This window comes from Arvicanthis niloticus, chromosome 1, assembly GCF_011762505.2.
Source record: "Arvicanthis niloticus isolate mArvNil1 chromosome 1, mArvNil1.pat.X, whole genome shotgun sequence".
NCBI lineage: Eukaryota > Metazoa > Chordata > Mammalia > Rodentia > Muridae > Arvicanthis > Arvicanthis niloticus.
Window position 1 is genome coordinate 89,523,020 of NC_047658.1, and position 12,229 is coordinate 89,535,248.

At 49.6% G+C, this 12,229-nt stretch overlaps 1 protein-coding gene across 1 annotated transcript; it reads left to right on the forward strand.

Annotated features, from left to right (window-relative positions):
* Positions 1 to 884: 884 nt before the first annotated feature.
* Plk1 (polo like kinase 1) lies at positions 885 to 12,215 on the forward strand. Its single transcript, XM_034508375.2, has 10 exons — positions 885 to 2,602; positions 3,171 to 3,339; positions 4,117 to 4,261; positions 4,973 to 5,066; positions 6,209 to 6,428; positions 9,960 to 10,115; positions 10,904 to 10,981; positions 11,162 to 11,316; positions 11,416 to 11,598; positions 11,726 to 12,215. Exons 1-10 carry the CDS (start codon positions 2,195 to 2,197, stop codon positions 11,927 to 11,929), a joined length of 1,812 nt encoding a protein of 603 aa, XP_034364266.1. The 5' UTR covers positions 885 to 2,194; the 3' UTR covers positions 11,930 to 12,215.
* The last annotated feature ends 14 nt before the right edge of the window (positions 12,216 to 12,229 follow it).

Consider the following 12,229-nt stretch of genomic DNA (forward strand, 5'->3'; position numbering starts at 1 on the left):
AACTTACTTCCACAAGTGGGCTCTGGGGACCTACCCTGTGGGCTGCTGTCTTTCCCAATGCCTGGGAAACGATTGTACTAAATGCTTTCTGAATAAGGCCAAGCTTTGTCTCCAAAAACTTAAACTTGCCAGGAGTGGGCACACACCCTTAATCCCAGTGCTGAGGAAAACAGGCAGGCAGGCAGACCTCTGAATTCTAGGCTAGATGCATACAAACATATGTACCTGCAGAAGTCAGAGAACAGCATGTGGGAGAGTCAGTTTTCTCCTTCTACCATGCAGGTATATGGGTCTCAGGGACTACACTCAAGTCATCCAGTTATGTGGCAATCACCTTTATGCTCTGCACCACTGCAGCTTCTGGTTTCATATTTTTGCTGATAGCTCATATTATCCAATTGATAGACCCTGCCTCAAACCAGGTGGAATGAGAGGGTCTGTCTCTAAGGTGGCCCTCTGATTTCCACGTCATTTCCTGTGCTCACAGACACAAACATGAACACACACATACACAACTTAAAAAACAATATTGTTCAGTTTTAGAGCAATCAGCTAGCATGCAGGAGAGCTTAGGTTCTGTAAAAATGTTATGTTAGAATCCAGCCTGACAGGCACCCTACTAGGACATTGTGAGTGCCCAGCTGGCAGACCTGGTGGTGCCCAAGCCTTTCACATGGGAAGTGAATCTACATGACAGGAGTGCGACATCTTGCCCCATGCCCACCTCAAGCTGTTGCTATTGGCTCCCTGTTCATGGTAATAGCTTTTTTTTTAGCCTAGAATTCAGAGGTCTGCCTGCCTGCCTGTTTTCCTCAGCACTGGGATTAAGGGTGTGTGCCCACTCCTGGCAAGTTTTAAGTTTTTGGAGACAAAGCTTGGCCTTATTCAGAAAGGAGTTAGTACAATTGTCTCTCAAACACTGGGAAAAACAGCAGCACTGCCATTTTTTTGCTCAATTCAGCAATAGGATCTTGCCAAGGCCCTCCTGGGGGAACTAGAGCAACACAGCTTCTAATGGAAGGTATCACTAAAGTGCCCACAGAAGCCAGACAGGCAAGTGGGCAAAGGGGGTGTCTGGGAAAAGTGGCCAGTCTTGACTTTTTCCCCCCAGGAAAAGCCACACACCTGCACTGTGTGGCCACTCTTTTTACATGTTGTAAATCCATTTTTTTTTCTCCTAAATGAAGACTGAGCAGACACTTCTGCAGGGCCGACTTGGCCTTGGTTTGCCGCTTTGCTAACACTTCTAAACAGCCACCCCCACCTCTGACTAAAAAATTAGTTTTCTCTATTTGGGGCTCTGGGCCACACAACTCAGGACAAGCCAGGCAACCTTGCATCGCGGAGCGGACGTCTGGTGTTTCTTACATGTCACAGTGTATAGGAATCATCTGAAGGTCTTGTTTGATCGGCAGGTCATGCCTGGGAAGTTTCTTTCCTTTGGGGTTAGTGGAGAAGAAGCTGAGGCTGATGTAAGCTAACTTGTAATCTTGAACCCACGCCCCTTCTTTGCCTTTCTAAGGAATTCCTAAGTGCTGCAGATGCTGCTAGTCCCCTCCCTGGGTTGTTCAGGGGAAGGGTTGAGCTACATCACAGGGGCTGGGAGCAGCTAGTGCCACAGAGGAGGTCGATCCATTGCGCTGTGAAGGTGCATCTGCCTGCCAGGCGTGCTCAGTTTGGGGTTTATTTAGGCTAGCCAGGGATAGGGCGGTCGACCGCGGAGGCGGTGCACTCTCAAGCTATCCCTTGGCCTGGAGTTTCAGTTCTAGAAGGCCGGGTGGAGGAGGTGTTAGATCTTAACAGTTAGGAGAGCCCCTAGAGAAGGCGCAGGTGAACCACATGAGCACGCCCAAACCGAGGAGCAGAAAGCAGGACCGAATCCTGTTCTCCTTGGGAATCTCTACGTAGTTCATTCGTTTCTGGTTTCCCAGGCGATCCCAAGTGCACGCAGTCCTCCAGTCCCTGCCCATTAAATTTTTCGCCCGCAAGATCTGAGTTTAAAGGCGGCTGCGCCGTAGAGCACTCCCATGGTGCCGCGCGCTGGGCGGGTTTGTATTTTAAATCCCCGCGGCCAATCAGCAACGCGCAGGTCCTAGTAACGTTCCCAGCGCCGCGTTTGAATTCGGGGGAGGAGCGGAGCAGAGCAAGACCCTCTGCACCGACCCTGCTAGGTCCGTGGAGCAACTTCGGCGTCATGAATGCAGCGGCCAAAGCTGGAAAGCTGGCTCGAGCACCAGCCGACCTCGGGAAAGGTGGGGTCCCGGGAGATGCAGCTCCCGGTGCCCCAGTGGCCGCCCCACTGGCGAAAGAGATTCCGGAGGTCCTAGTGGACCCACGCAGCCGGCGGCAGTATGTACGGGGGCGCTTTCTGGGTAAAGGAGGCTTCGCCAAATGCTTCGAGATCTCAGACGCAGACACAAAAGAGGTGTTCGCAGGCAAGATCGTGCCTAAGTCTTTGCTGCTCAAGCCCCACCAGAAGGAGAAGATGTCTATGGAGATCTCCATTCACCGCAGCCTCGCACACCAACATGTCGTAGGCTTCCATGGCTTTTTCGAGGACAGCGACTTTGTGTTTGTGGTTTTGGAGCTCTGTCGAAGGAGGGTGAGTGTTTCAGTCGCAGTGCTGGGGCTCCCACATATGGAGCTTGCTGGCAAAGGGGCACCGAGGTTTTGGAGTGGCCTGGAGGAGTGTTTGGGTTTCAAGCTTTTTTATGGAAAGGCTTCTAGCGAGAGTACTTGGCACTCCGAACTGCTGAGGCCGGGGTTCTGGGGAAGCCGAGACCGGGCCCTGTTGCTATTAGGGAAGGAGCTCCTAGACGCAAGGCTGCGAGTGGTACAGTAAAGTGGCTAAGGAAGGCTCCCAGGCTTGGGGTGGCACGGACCTCTAACTTCCGGAGTGGGGCAGGGTCGGGGGAGGGGGCGGCTGTTTGGAGTCAGATATTAGAACGTTCAGAAAAGGGAGAGGATCTCCTGCCAGGAGGAAGCCCTGGGATGGGGAATCGAGAGTGGGGTTGAGAGAAGACTCTGGATAAGGGTCCGGTGAATGATAGTGACCAGTGTATGGCAGAACTATCAGAAACCTGTTAAGACTCCACTCCAAGAGACTAGTCCTAGCCACATTCAGCTGGCCACCCTTCTTGGGCTTCGGTGACCTCTTTCTCCCTCCTCAGTCCCTCCTGGAGCTGCACAAGAGGAGGAAGGCACTGACCGAGCCTGAGGCCCGCTACTACCTTCGGCAGATAGTCCTGGGCTGCCAGTACCTGCACAGCAATCAAGTCATTCACAGGGACCTCAAGCTGGGCAACCTCTTCCTGAACGAAGATCTGGAGGTGAAAATAGGTGAGATGTTGGGCCTGCGGGTGAAGGCCAGGAGGTGGCAAGGAGGGGAAGGCTGGGAAATAGAGGTGCTGCCCTCTGGAAAGCCCTCAAGTTAGGAAATGGAAAATGTGTTTGAGGGGGGCACACTTTGCTTGCCTTTTCTAGATCCATTGATTTTTGTGCTTCAGCTCCATCGTTTTGAACTTGGGGGTCCCTCCCCCAAATGCTTCTTTATCCCCTAGCACTGAGCCAGCCCTTCAGCCAATCTCCTTTTTAAGCAGGAGGTCCGGACATAAGCTATGGAGCATGGCAGGCAGCGTTCCTCAGCTGGCTCTTTACTAAGCTGAGAAACCTGTCTTCTTGAGTCTGATTTGCCAGGCCCTATATCCCTGTCACTTCCTCATACACCTACCCAGCAGGAGTCACAAAGATCGTTTATTTGATAACCCAGTGCATCAAATTCCGCCATCCTGTGCGTTTTAAATTTTACTTAATTTATGTGAGGGATGGAGACAGGGTAGTTAGTTCTCTCCACTCTGTGGGATTGACACAGGTCATCATCAGTCCTGGCGGTAAGCCCCTTTACCTCCTGAGCCATCTTACCACCTTAACCCTGCTATCTAAAGAGGGGTGTAAAGGGCAGTGGGAGGCCAGCTAGGGCCAGTACTGTGGGAGGGCTCAGTGACCGTGGGGTCTGAAGCCACTAATTCTCAGTGCTCAGGCTTGAAACAGCTGTCCGCAACCACATACAGCCCGGGCTTAGCAGCTGAGCACCCTCTCTTCTTCCCTCTGTCCCAGGGGATTTTGGTTTGGCAACCAAAGTGGAATATGAAGGGGAACGAAAGAAGACCTTGTGTGGCACTCCTAACTACATAGCTCCTGAGGTGCTGAGCAAGAAGGGACACAGTTTTGAGGTGGATGTGTGGTCCATCGGGTGCATCATGTAAGTTGGCAATGGACTTGGGCTACTGGGCCTCAGCAGGGCTTTCTGAGGCATCTCACCCAGTTGACCTTACCAAGTGGATCTTTCTACCTTATATATAGAAAGGCTGTTTTAGAGGGCAGGCTGCCCCACATGAAACTCTGTTTTTCATGTCAGTCTGGTGTAGGCTGTGGGATTCCTGTAACTTGGACCTGTTGGTCCAGGGAAGGGACCAAAAAGTCCCTACACCTTTCTTCCTGCCCCTTGCTGCTTACTAAAAGCATGCACAGAGCCAAACCATCAACACCTGAGGTCTTGTTAGGCATTCAGAATCTCAGATCTGAACCTGAGTTTAACACAATCCCTGCCTGACTTTCCATGAAGTTCTGCTGAAAGGAGAATTAGGCCAGCAGAAAGGCTGGAGGTAGGCAGAACCCCCACCTTGGTGGCCTGTGGTAGACAGCAGTGGCCTCTGGGGCCCTCAGAGAGTCCTTGTCACTGCAGGTCAGAGCCAGGCAATCCCTGGCCCCTTGGTGGTATCCAGGTGTTGTCACTTGCATGCTTCTGAGGGCTTGCCCAGCCTTTAGTTGCTGTATCGCTGGGCAGATTTGGGAGAGCATCCCCATCTATTCCCGGTCTGTGAATCCAGCACAGCTCCCCTCTGGTCCAGAGACAACATTTGCATTTGGATTTTCCTTGGAGTTTGAACAAAATTCCTCTTTGTACTCCCAGGTATACCTTGCTAGTGGGCAAGCCGCCCTTTGAGACCTCATGCCTAAAAGAGACCTACCTCCGGATCAAGAAAAATGAATACAGTATTCCCAAGGTGATGACTACACTTAATGTTTTCATTTATGTTCTCTCCAAAAGCTATTCAGTGAGCCCAGCTACATCCTGGGGTCAGAGACAAGTCAGTCCTACCTCTCGTACAGCCACGGTGTAGGTCTGATGCACTGCAGGTTGAGCTTGCACATCAGATTCTCCTGCTCTGCCTCCCAAGAGCTGAGATTACAGGCATGCGCCACTATGCCGGCTTTATGGTGTATTGGCAAGCACTCGACCAGAGCCCCATTCCCAGCCCATGTCTTTAGACTCTTCCTGAAGGGGATATAAAGCACAGGGAGAAAAGGAGGGAGAAGGGCAGACATGCTTACACCTGGAACATGGACCATCTCCATCCAGTTATGCTGTGCCTAAAAAAGGAGGTGGCCTTACTCTCATGAACCAGGCTTCCCATCTGCAAAATGGGGGTTTCCCTGAGGGCTTCCCAATGACAAAATAACATCCCTTTTCATGTTCAATGGCATAAATCCATTTGAAGAGATTGCTCATTTCTGGGGATTAGGTTCGCGTGGGGACACTTGGCCCCTTTCAAGTCAGTGTCCTTGACTTGTACTTAGAGTAGATATGTCACAGAAGGTCAGCTCACTGCAGACAAAGTGGACTGCTATGGTATAGGTCCTGATTTTATTACTGAGGCCATGTGTATTTTCAGACGGGACACTCCTGTTTCCTTCATCTACAAGTGAGGCCTAATAGTGGAGATCCACACACCTGTAGTCCTGGGACTTGGAAGGCTGAAACAGGAGGATTGCAAAGTTCCAGGATAGCCTTAGCTATATAGTATACCCTTTCCGAATTTTATAGGTCTGCCTTGGTAGGTCCCAGAAAGCCCAGGTTATTTGTTATAGCTGGAATCAAGGGGATGGAACTAGGCAGGTCCTGGGACCTGGGCGCCCCTCTTGTAGATAACTAAATGTCCTTTGAAAGGGCAAAGGTGGGGGTTATCCCAGGTTAATCTTGAGTGCCAAGTAGCAAAAAATGATCCTTCTCATCATTATTGCTAAAGCTGGCTGGAGGACTTGGTGGAACTCAGGGCCACTGAGCTATGGTATGTTACAGACAGGAGTAGCTGCATGCTGCCTGGGGTCCCTGTCTCATCTCTCTGGCTCTGCCTCTTCATTCCAGCACATCAACCCAGTGGCCGCCTCCCTCATCCAGAAGATGCTTCAGACAGACCCCACTGCCCGCCCCACCATTCACGAGCTGCTCAATGACGAGTTCTTCACTTCTGGCTACATCCCCGCCCGTCTCCCTGTTACCTGCCTCACCATCCCGCCAAGGTTTTCAATAGCTCCCAGCAGCCTGGACCCCAGCAGCAGGAAGCCTCTCACAGTCCTCAATAAAGGTAAAGTCTGGGCAGAAGAGAGCCCAGGTTTCCAGGGTACATTTCAGGGTGCGTGTGTCTTACTGCCACAACCTCCATAGTTAGGTCCTATCTTTGAGTCTGGTCCCCAGTTTTGCCCTGTGGCCTTGGCAGGAAGAAGTGACTGAATCAACCCATTGGGCCCAAGAAGGAAAAAAATGACCTGAACACTAAGCTCAGGAAATTAAGAGTAAAGATCTCTCTTGCATGGTTTGAGGAGAAAGCTGGAAGTTTTTTGGTGCATACATGGACCAAGCCACGGTACCCGTCCTTGGTCCTCACTTGGAGCACACCCAATGCTGGTCATCTTGTGTACCAGTTGTTCTTTGTGTTTTGTTTTTCAAGAGAAGTCTTTCTGTCACCCAGGCTGCTCCAAAATCAGTCCTCCTGCCTAGGGTCCTGCTGAGTACAGGATTACAGGTTTGTATCAGCACATCTCTCTTTGGAAGAGTCGATACAGCCAACTCCAGGAGTCTGCCATTTTACTCTTGCACTAAAGTAGTCTTTTTTTCAAAGCTTTAGCATCCCTTGCCCCTGCTTAGATAGCTTTTTGTTTCTAGAGCTCTTTAGAGATCAGAGTTTTTCTGATTCATGTTTTCATATTAGTGTATCATTGTCCACACTTATAAAAAGGCAGCGGGATGAATGCTCTCCCAGTCTGCTCACATTCTGTTGATGCATCATCAGCCCTACATGATTCTCTCTCTAACTGCTTGAGAGCAAGCTTTCCTAGCTGGTAATGCACCTGTGCGCTGTGACAGACACCAGCATCAGCTTCAGGACTGTGAGCATTAACTTCATATTGTCTTAACAGTTCCTTTTTCTTTTCTTTTTGTTTTTTGTTTGTTTGGGTTCTTTTTTTTTTTTGAGACAAGATTTCACTATATATCCCAGCTGGCCTCCCAACTCAAGAGATCCACCTGCCTCTGCCTTCCAAGTGCTAAGAACAAAGGTGTGAGCCACCTTGCCTGGCAGCAGTATTTGCCTTCTTTGTGTTTTTACTGTCCCTCCCTCCATCCTTCTTTTTTGAAACAGATTCTCACCAAGCTGACTTAGGTTTAAAATCCCCCTGCCTCGCCCTCCACAGTGCTGGGCTTACAGGACTGTAACACTGCATTTATCATATTCCTCTTCCTCCTCTTTTTCCTCCTCCTCCTCTTCTTCTTCTTTTTCCTTCTCTTCTTCCTCCTTTTCCTTCTCCTCCTCCTCCTCATCATGTAGTCTTATTTGTCCTTAATATATTTCATTAAGAGCTGTGGTCTTTGGGAGGTAGCTTGTACAGCTTTGTTCTCTGTGTGGATTTAGTATAAAATTCTCAGTTCATCTGTTTCAGTTAGATTTCCGTTTTTAGGCAAATGGCTTAGGATGGCTTAGTTTCATTTCTGGTGTTGTTCAGGCACCTTGAACTCCTCCCACAAGTGCTGGGATTTCAGTTGAGTGCTTCACACCTGACTCAATGTCCTGGTTTATTTTTGAATAACTTTAGAGTTATACAAAAGTTTTAAAAACAGAATAAAGCTTAATTCCTGTGTACCCTTCACCCAGCTTCTTCCATGGTCAGCATCTCTCTTAAGAATAGCATAGTTACCAAAACTGAAGTGTTAGCTACAAAGTAATCCTGGCAACAGCCCCCAGAGCCCACACCGATCAACCAGACTCATCATTACACCTCCAGAATGCAAGTCAGTACCTGACGTGGCAGTTAGTGACCTTGGCTCCTAATCTCCTCCAGCCTGTGACAGTCACTGGGTTTTCCTTATGTCTTGTGACCTTGACACTTTTAGACGGTACTGATGAGTTGATTTCCTACTGGGTTTGATGCTTCCTTGGGATTTCGTAGAGGTCCTGCATTCTGAGCAAGAGTGCTACAGAGGGCTTCCTGTTCTCAGTGTGTCAGGGAGACAAGGCTGTCTCTGCTGCAGACATTGTTTCCTTGGTAATTAATAAGAACCTTGAAGGAAGATGTTTGAAACTGTTGGGCCCACCAGTTTTGGTGGTAACAATTATTACTGTAATTTTTATTTTTTTCCTTTTTAAGATAGTGCCTCATGGGGCCCAGACTACTTGGGTCTCAGAGTAGCCAAGGATGACTATGAACTTCTGCTCCTTCTGCCTGTATGTCCTGAGTGCTAGGATTACAGTCAAAGATGGGCCACCATGCCTAGTTTATGAGCAGTTGAGAGTCTAATTCGTGATAGATAAGCCCTCTATTAATCAAGTTTGTACTGAGCCCAGCCCCCTTTTCCTGTAGTGCTGGACCTGTGGATTTCTATGTTACTTGGTGGTGGTTAGAATACTGCTATTTTATTTTATTTTATTTTATTTTATTTTATTTTATTTTATTTTATTTTTTCGAGACAGGGTTTCTCTGTGTAGCCCTGGCTATCCTGGAACTCACTCTGTAGACCAGGCTGGCCTCGAACTCAGAAATCCGCCTGCCTCTGCCTCCCAAGTGCTGGGATTAAAGGCGTGCGCCACCACCGCCCGGCATACTGCTATTTTATAAGTAGTGTTAAAAGAAACTGTTTTATAGATATTTTTCAAGCTCTCCCAAAGGTAGAGAATTGTGTTATCTATCCCTGGGTTATTTATTCCTCCTTTATTTTCAATAACTAAATTTGGACAGGTTTGATTTTACACATTCTATTCTATAAACACTCATTTTTGCTAGGTTTTGTTTTTTAACTGTGTATGGGTGTTTTGCATATATGGATGTCTGTGTTCCACATGCATGTTTGGTTACCCCAGAGGCCAGAAGATGGTATTGGATTCCCAGGAACTGGAGTTACACATGATTGTGAGCCACCATGTGGGTTCTGGGAACCAACCCCGGGGCTTCCTCAAAAGTAGCAAGTGCTTTTAACTGCAGAGCCATCTCTCCAGCCCCTTTTTGGCTAGTTTTAAAATTAGATCTTGAATATTTTATTTCATATTTAAGTTCTTAATGTAGCATGGTGGTTTATTTTTTAATTGAGTTTTTAAGAAAAAAAAATGCTGTTTCACAGGAGAACTAGCACATGCTGGTTTGGGGAAACAAACCAGTCAAGTGTAAACTTGCCCCTGGCCACCATAGCCCAACTTAATGCTTCAGTGTTCATCTTATTAGACTTGGGCCGTGGGTAAGCACACAAAGCAAAGGGCTACAGTGAAAAGCTGCTGAGGCTTTGTTTAAAGGATCCTTCCTGGGATACACCGTTTGACCTGTCCTTCTTCTACCTTCCCAGATGCTCACAGTGCCCTTCACTCTGAATTGGTACAGCTTTGAGTCACTGGTGCCTTCAGGTTGCCTCCCTGAGTGACAGCAGCTGCTGTCCCAGAAAGCCAGGCTGTCGGGTCAGAGACCTGAAGCTTGGCGTCCTCTCAGTATGCACCACATACCTGTCACTCAAACTGGTGCTGACTGTGTCCCCTCATTGGTGATAGAGTGCTCTGGGAAGAGGGCTAGCTGTGGTGGCAGCTCTGAGCTCCTTCCCCTAGTTTTGTGTCGGCCCAGTGACCGTGTTATCTTCTCAGGCATGGAGAACCCCTTACCTGACCGTCCTCGGGAGAAAGAGGAACCAGTGGTTCGGGAGATAAATGAGGCCATCGAGTGCCACCTTGGTGACTTGCTACAGCAGCTAACCAGTGTCAACGCCTCCAAGCCCTCAGAGCGTGGGATGGTGCGGCAAGGTGAATACTACAGGGGTCCACACATGGAGGGGAGGGGGGCAGGACATCTCAGCCAGCAGAGCACTTGTAAGGGCCCAGGCCCACATGACCTTTGCTTTGCCCATTTCTTATAGATCATATTCCAGGTGAGTTAGCCTGACACCCACAGTCCCACTTAGTGTTCTGTCTACCTACTTCTGCACCATCTCATCCTGTAGGTGGCTGGTAGGCCATCTCTGCATAGCTACCCAAACTGCTCAGCGAATTAATCCCTCCAGAGACTCAGATCAGCTTCAGCCTTCGGGCTGTCCTGATACCTGCTGCAGTGACTTCCAAACCTGACTTAATTCTCTATAGCATTTCTTCCCAGACATTCATGTCTTTGCAGCAGGGACTTGTTCTAGCATTGTAGACATGGGTTGTCGGGTCAGCTGTCTCTCCTTGCTTTAATCTGGGGCACTAGGCTTTCTACCATCCCCAGTGCAGATGATAGAGTGGCCTGGAGGCTTTGATCATTCTTCATCCCTGTGATTGGAACAGCGGCTCTTCCAGAAGCCTTCGGTTTTCTTTTCCTGTCCGCACCTACCACAGCTCATTGGACAGAGCAGGCCTAGAGTAAAGAGCCTCGTTCATGTAATGAAGTGGGCCTTGGCATCCTGGGCTGCAGTTTTCCATCTGAGTGTCAGGCTTGTGCTGCCAGGCTCCTCCTCAGGCTTCATGGGGTGCCTAGTGTACTCCCCTGGGGAGGGCTGCATGAGAGGAGAGGGGAAGGGGCTGACCTAACCAGTGTGCTTCTGTTTCTATCCCAGAGGAAGCTGAGGATCCTGCTTGTATCCCTATCTTCTGGGTCAGCAAGTGGGTGGACTATTCAGACAAGTATGGCCTTGGTAGGTGTCCCAGAATGTGGATGGGCATGGGATGGGTGGCTGTGGTAGCCTTTGAGAGAGGGGAGCGGGGGAGGATTTCAGGCCTTCTGCACAATAGGCAAGTATTGCACTCTTGAGTTATTGCAGGGCCTTTGCCTGCCTCCTCCTGCCTTTCTGAGATAGCCCTCCACTTGCCACCAGGGTATCAGTTGTGTGACAACAGTGTAGGGGTGCTCTTTAATGACTCAACACGCCTCATCCTCTACAATGACGGGGACAGCCTGCAGTACATAGAGCGTGATGGCACAGAGTCCTACCTCACCATGAGCTCCCACCCCAACTCCTTGATGAAGAAGGTAAGTCCCAGCTGTCAAGGGGTAGCATGGCAGGGTATGGGGCTGCCTCAGGGTCAGGCCCTCATTTTGGAATCCCTCCCCTCCAACTTTTCAAACTAGATCACTCTCCTCAACTATTTCCGTAACTACATGAGTGAACATCTGCTGAAGGCAGGGGCTAACATCACACCCCGGGAAGGCGACGAGCTGGCCCGCCTGCCCTACCTGCGAACGTGGTTCCGCACACGCAGCGCCATCATCCTGCACCTCAGCAATGGCACTGTGCAGATTAATTTCTTCCAGGTGTGCTGGGGCAGGGTGCTGTACTTGGGGTGGCAGTGCTGTCTCTTTCAGTGGGGCTCCTTCCTTCCCTTTGCCCTCACCTTGGGCACCAGTTGAGCTCTTCACTCATTTTCTCCTTCCCTCCTAGGACCACACCAAACTTATCCTGTGCCCCCTAATGGCAGCGGTGACCTACATCAATGAGAAGAGGGACTTCCGGACATACCGCCTGAGCCTCTTGGAGGAATACGGCTGCTGCAAGGAGCTGGCTAGCCGCCTCCGCTATGCTCGCACCATGGTAGACAAGCTGTTGAGCTCGCGCTCTGCCAGCAACCGCCTCAAGGCCTCTTAGGTCTCTGTCCTTTGGACTGGTGCCCCTTCACTCTGCTAGCTCTGGGCCTGCACTGCTGTGCTCCTGGGGCTGCTGTTCAGTGCCCCTGGCCCTCGGGGCTGGGCAGGGAGCAGTGCCCCTTTTGAAGGGGTTGTTGTGTAAGTTATTTGTACATGTTTGGGTGTGGGTTTATATCCGCTTCTCTGTCCTCAGCCCACCATATGAATTATATAAATATTTCTATTAAATTTGGACTGCTTTTTCCTTAGCTTTATATGTATATTAAATATATGTACATCTTTCTCTCTTTTTGGTCCTATA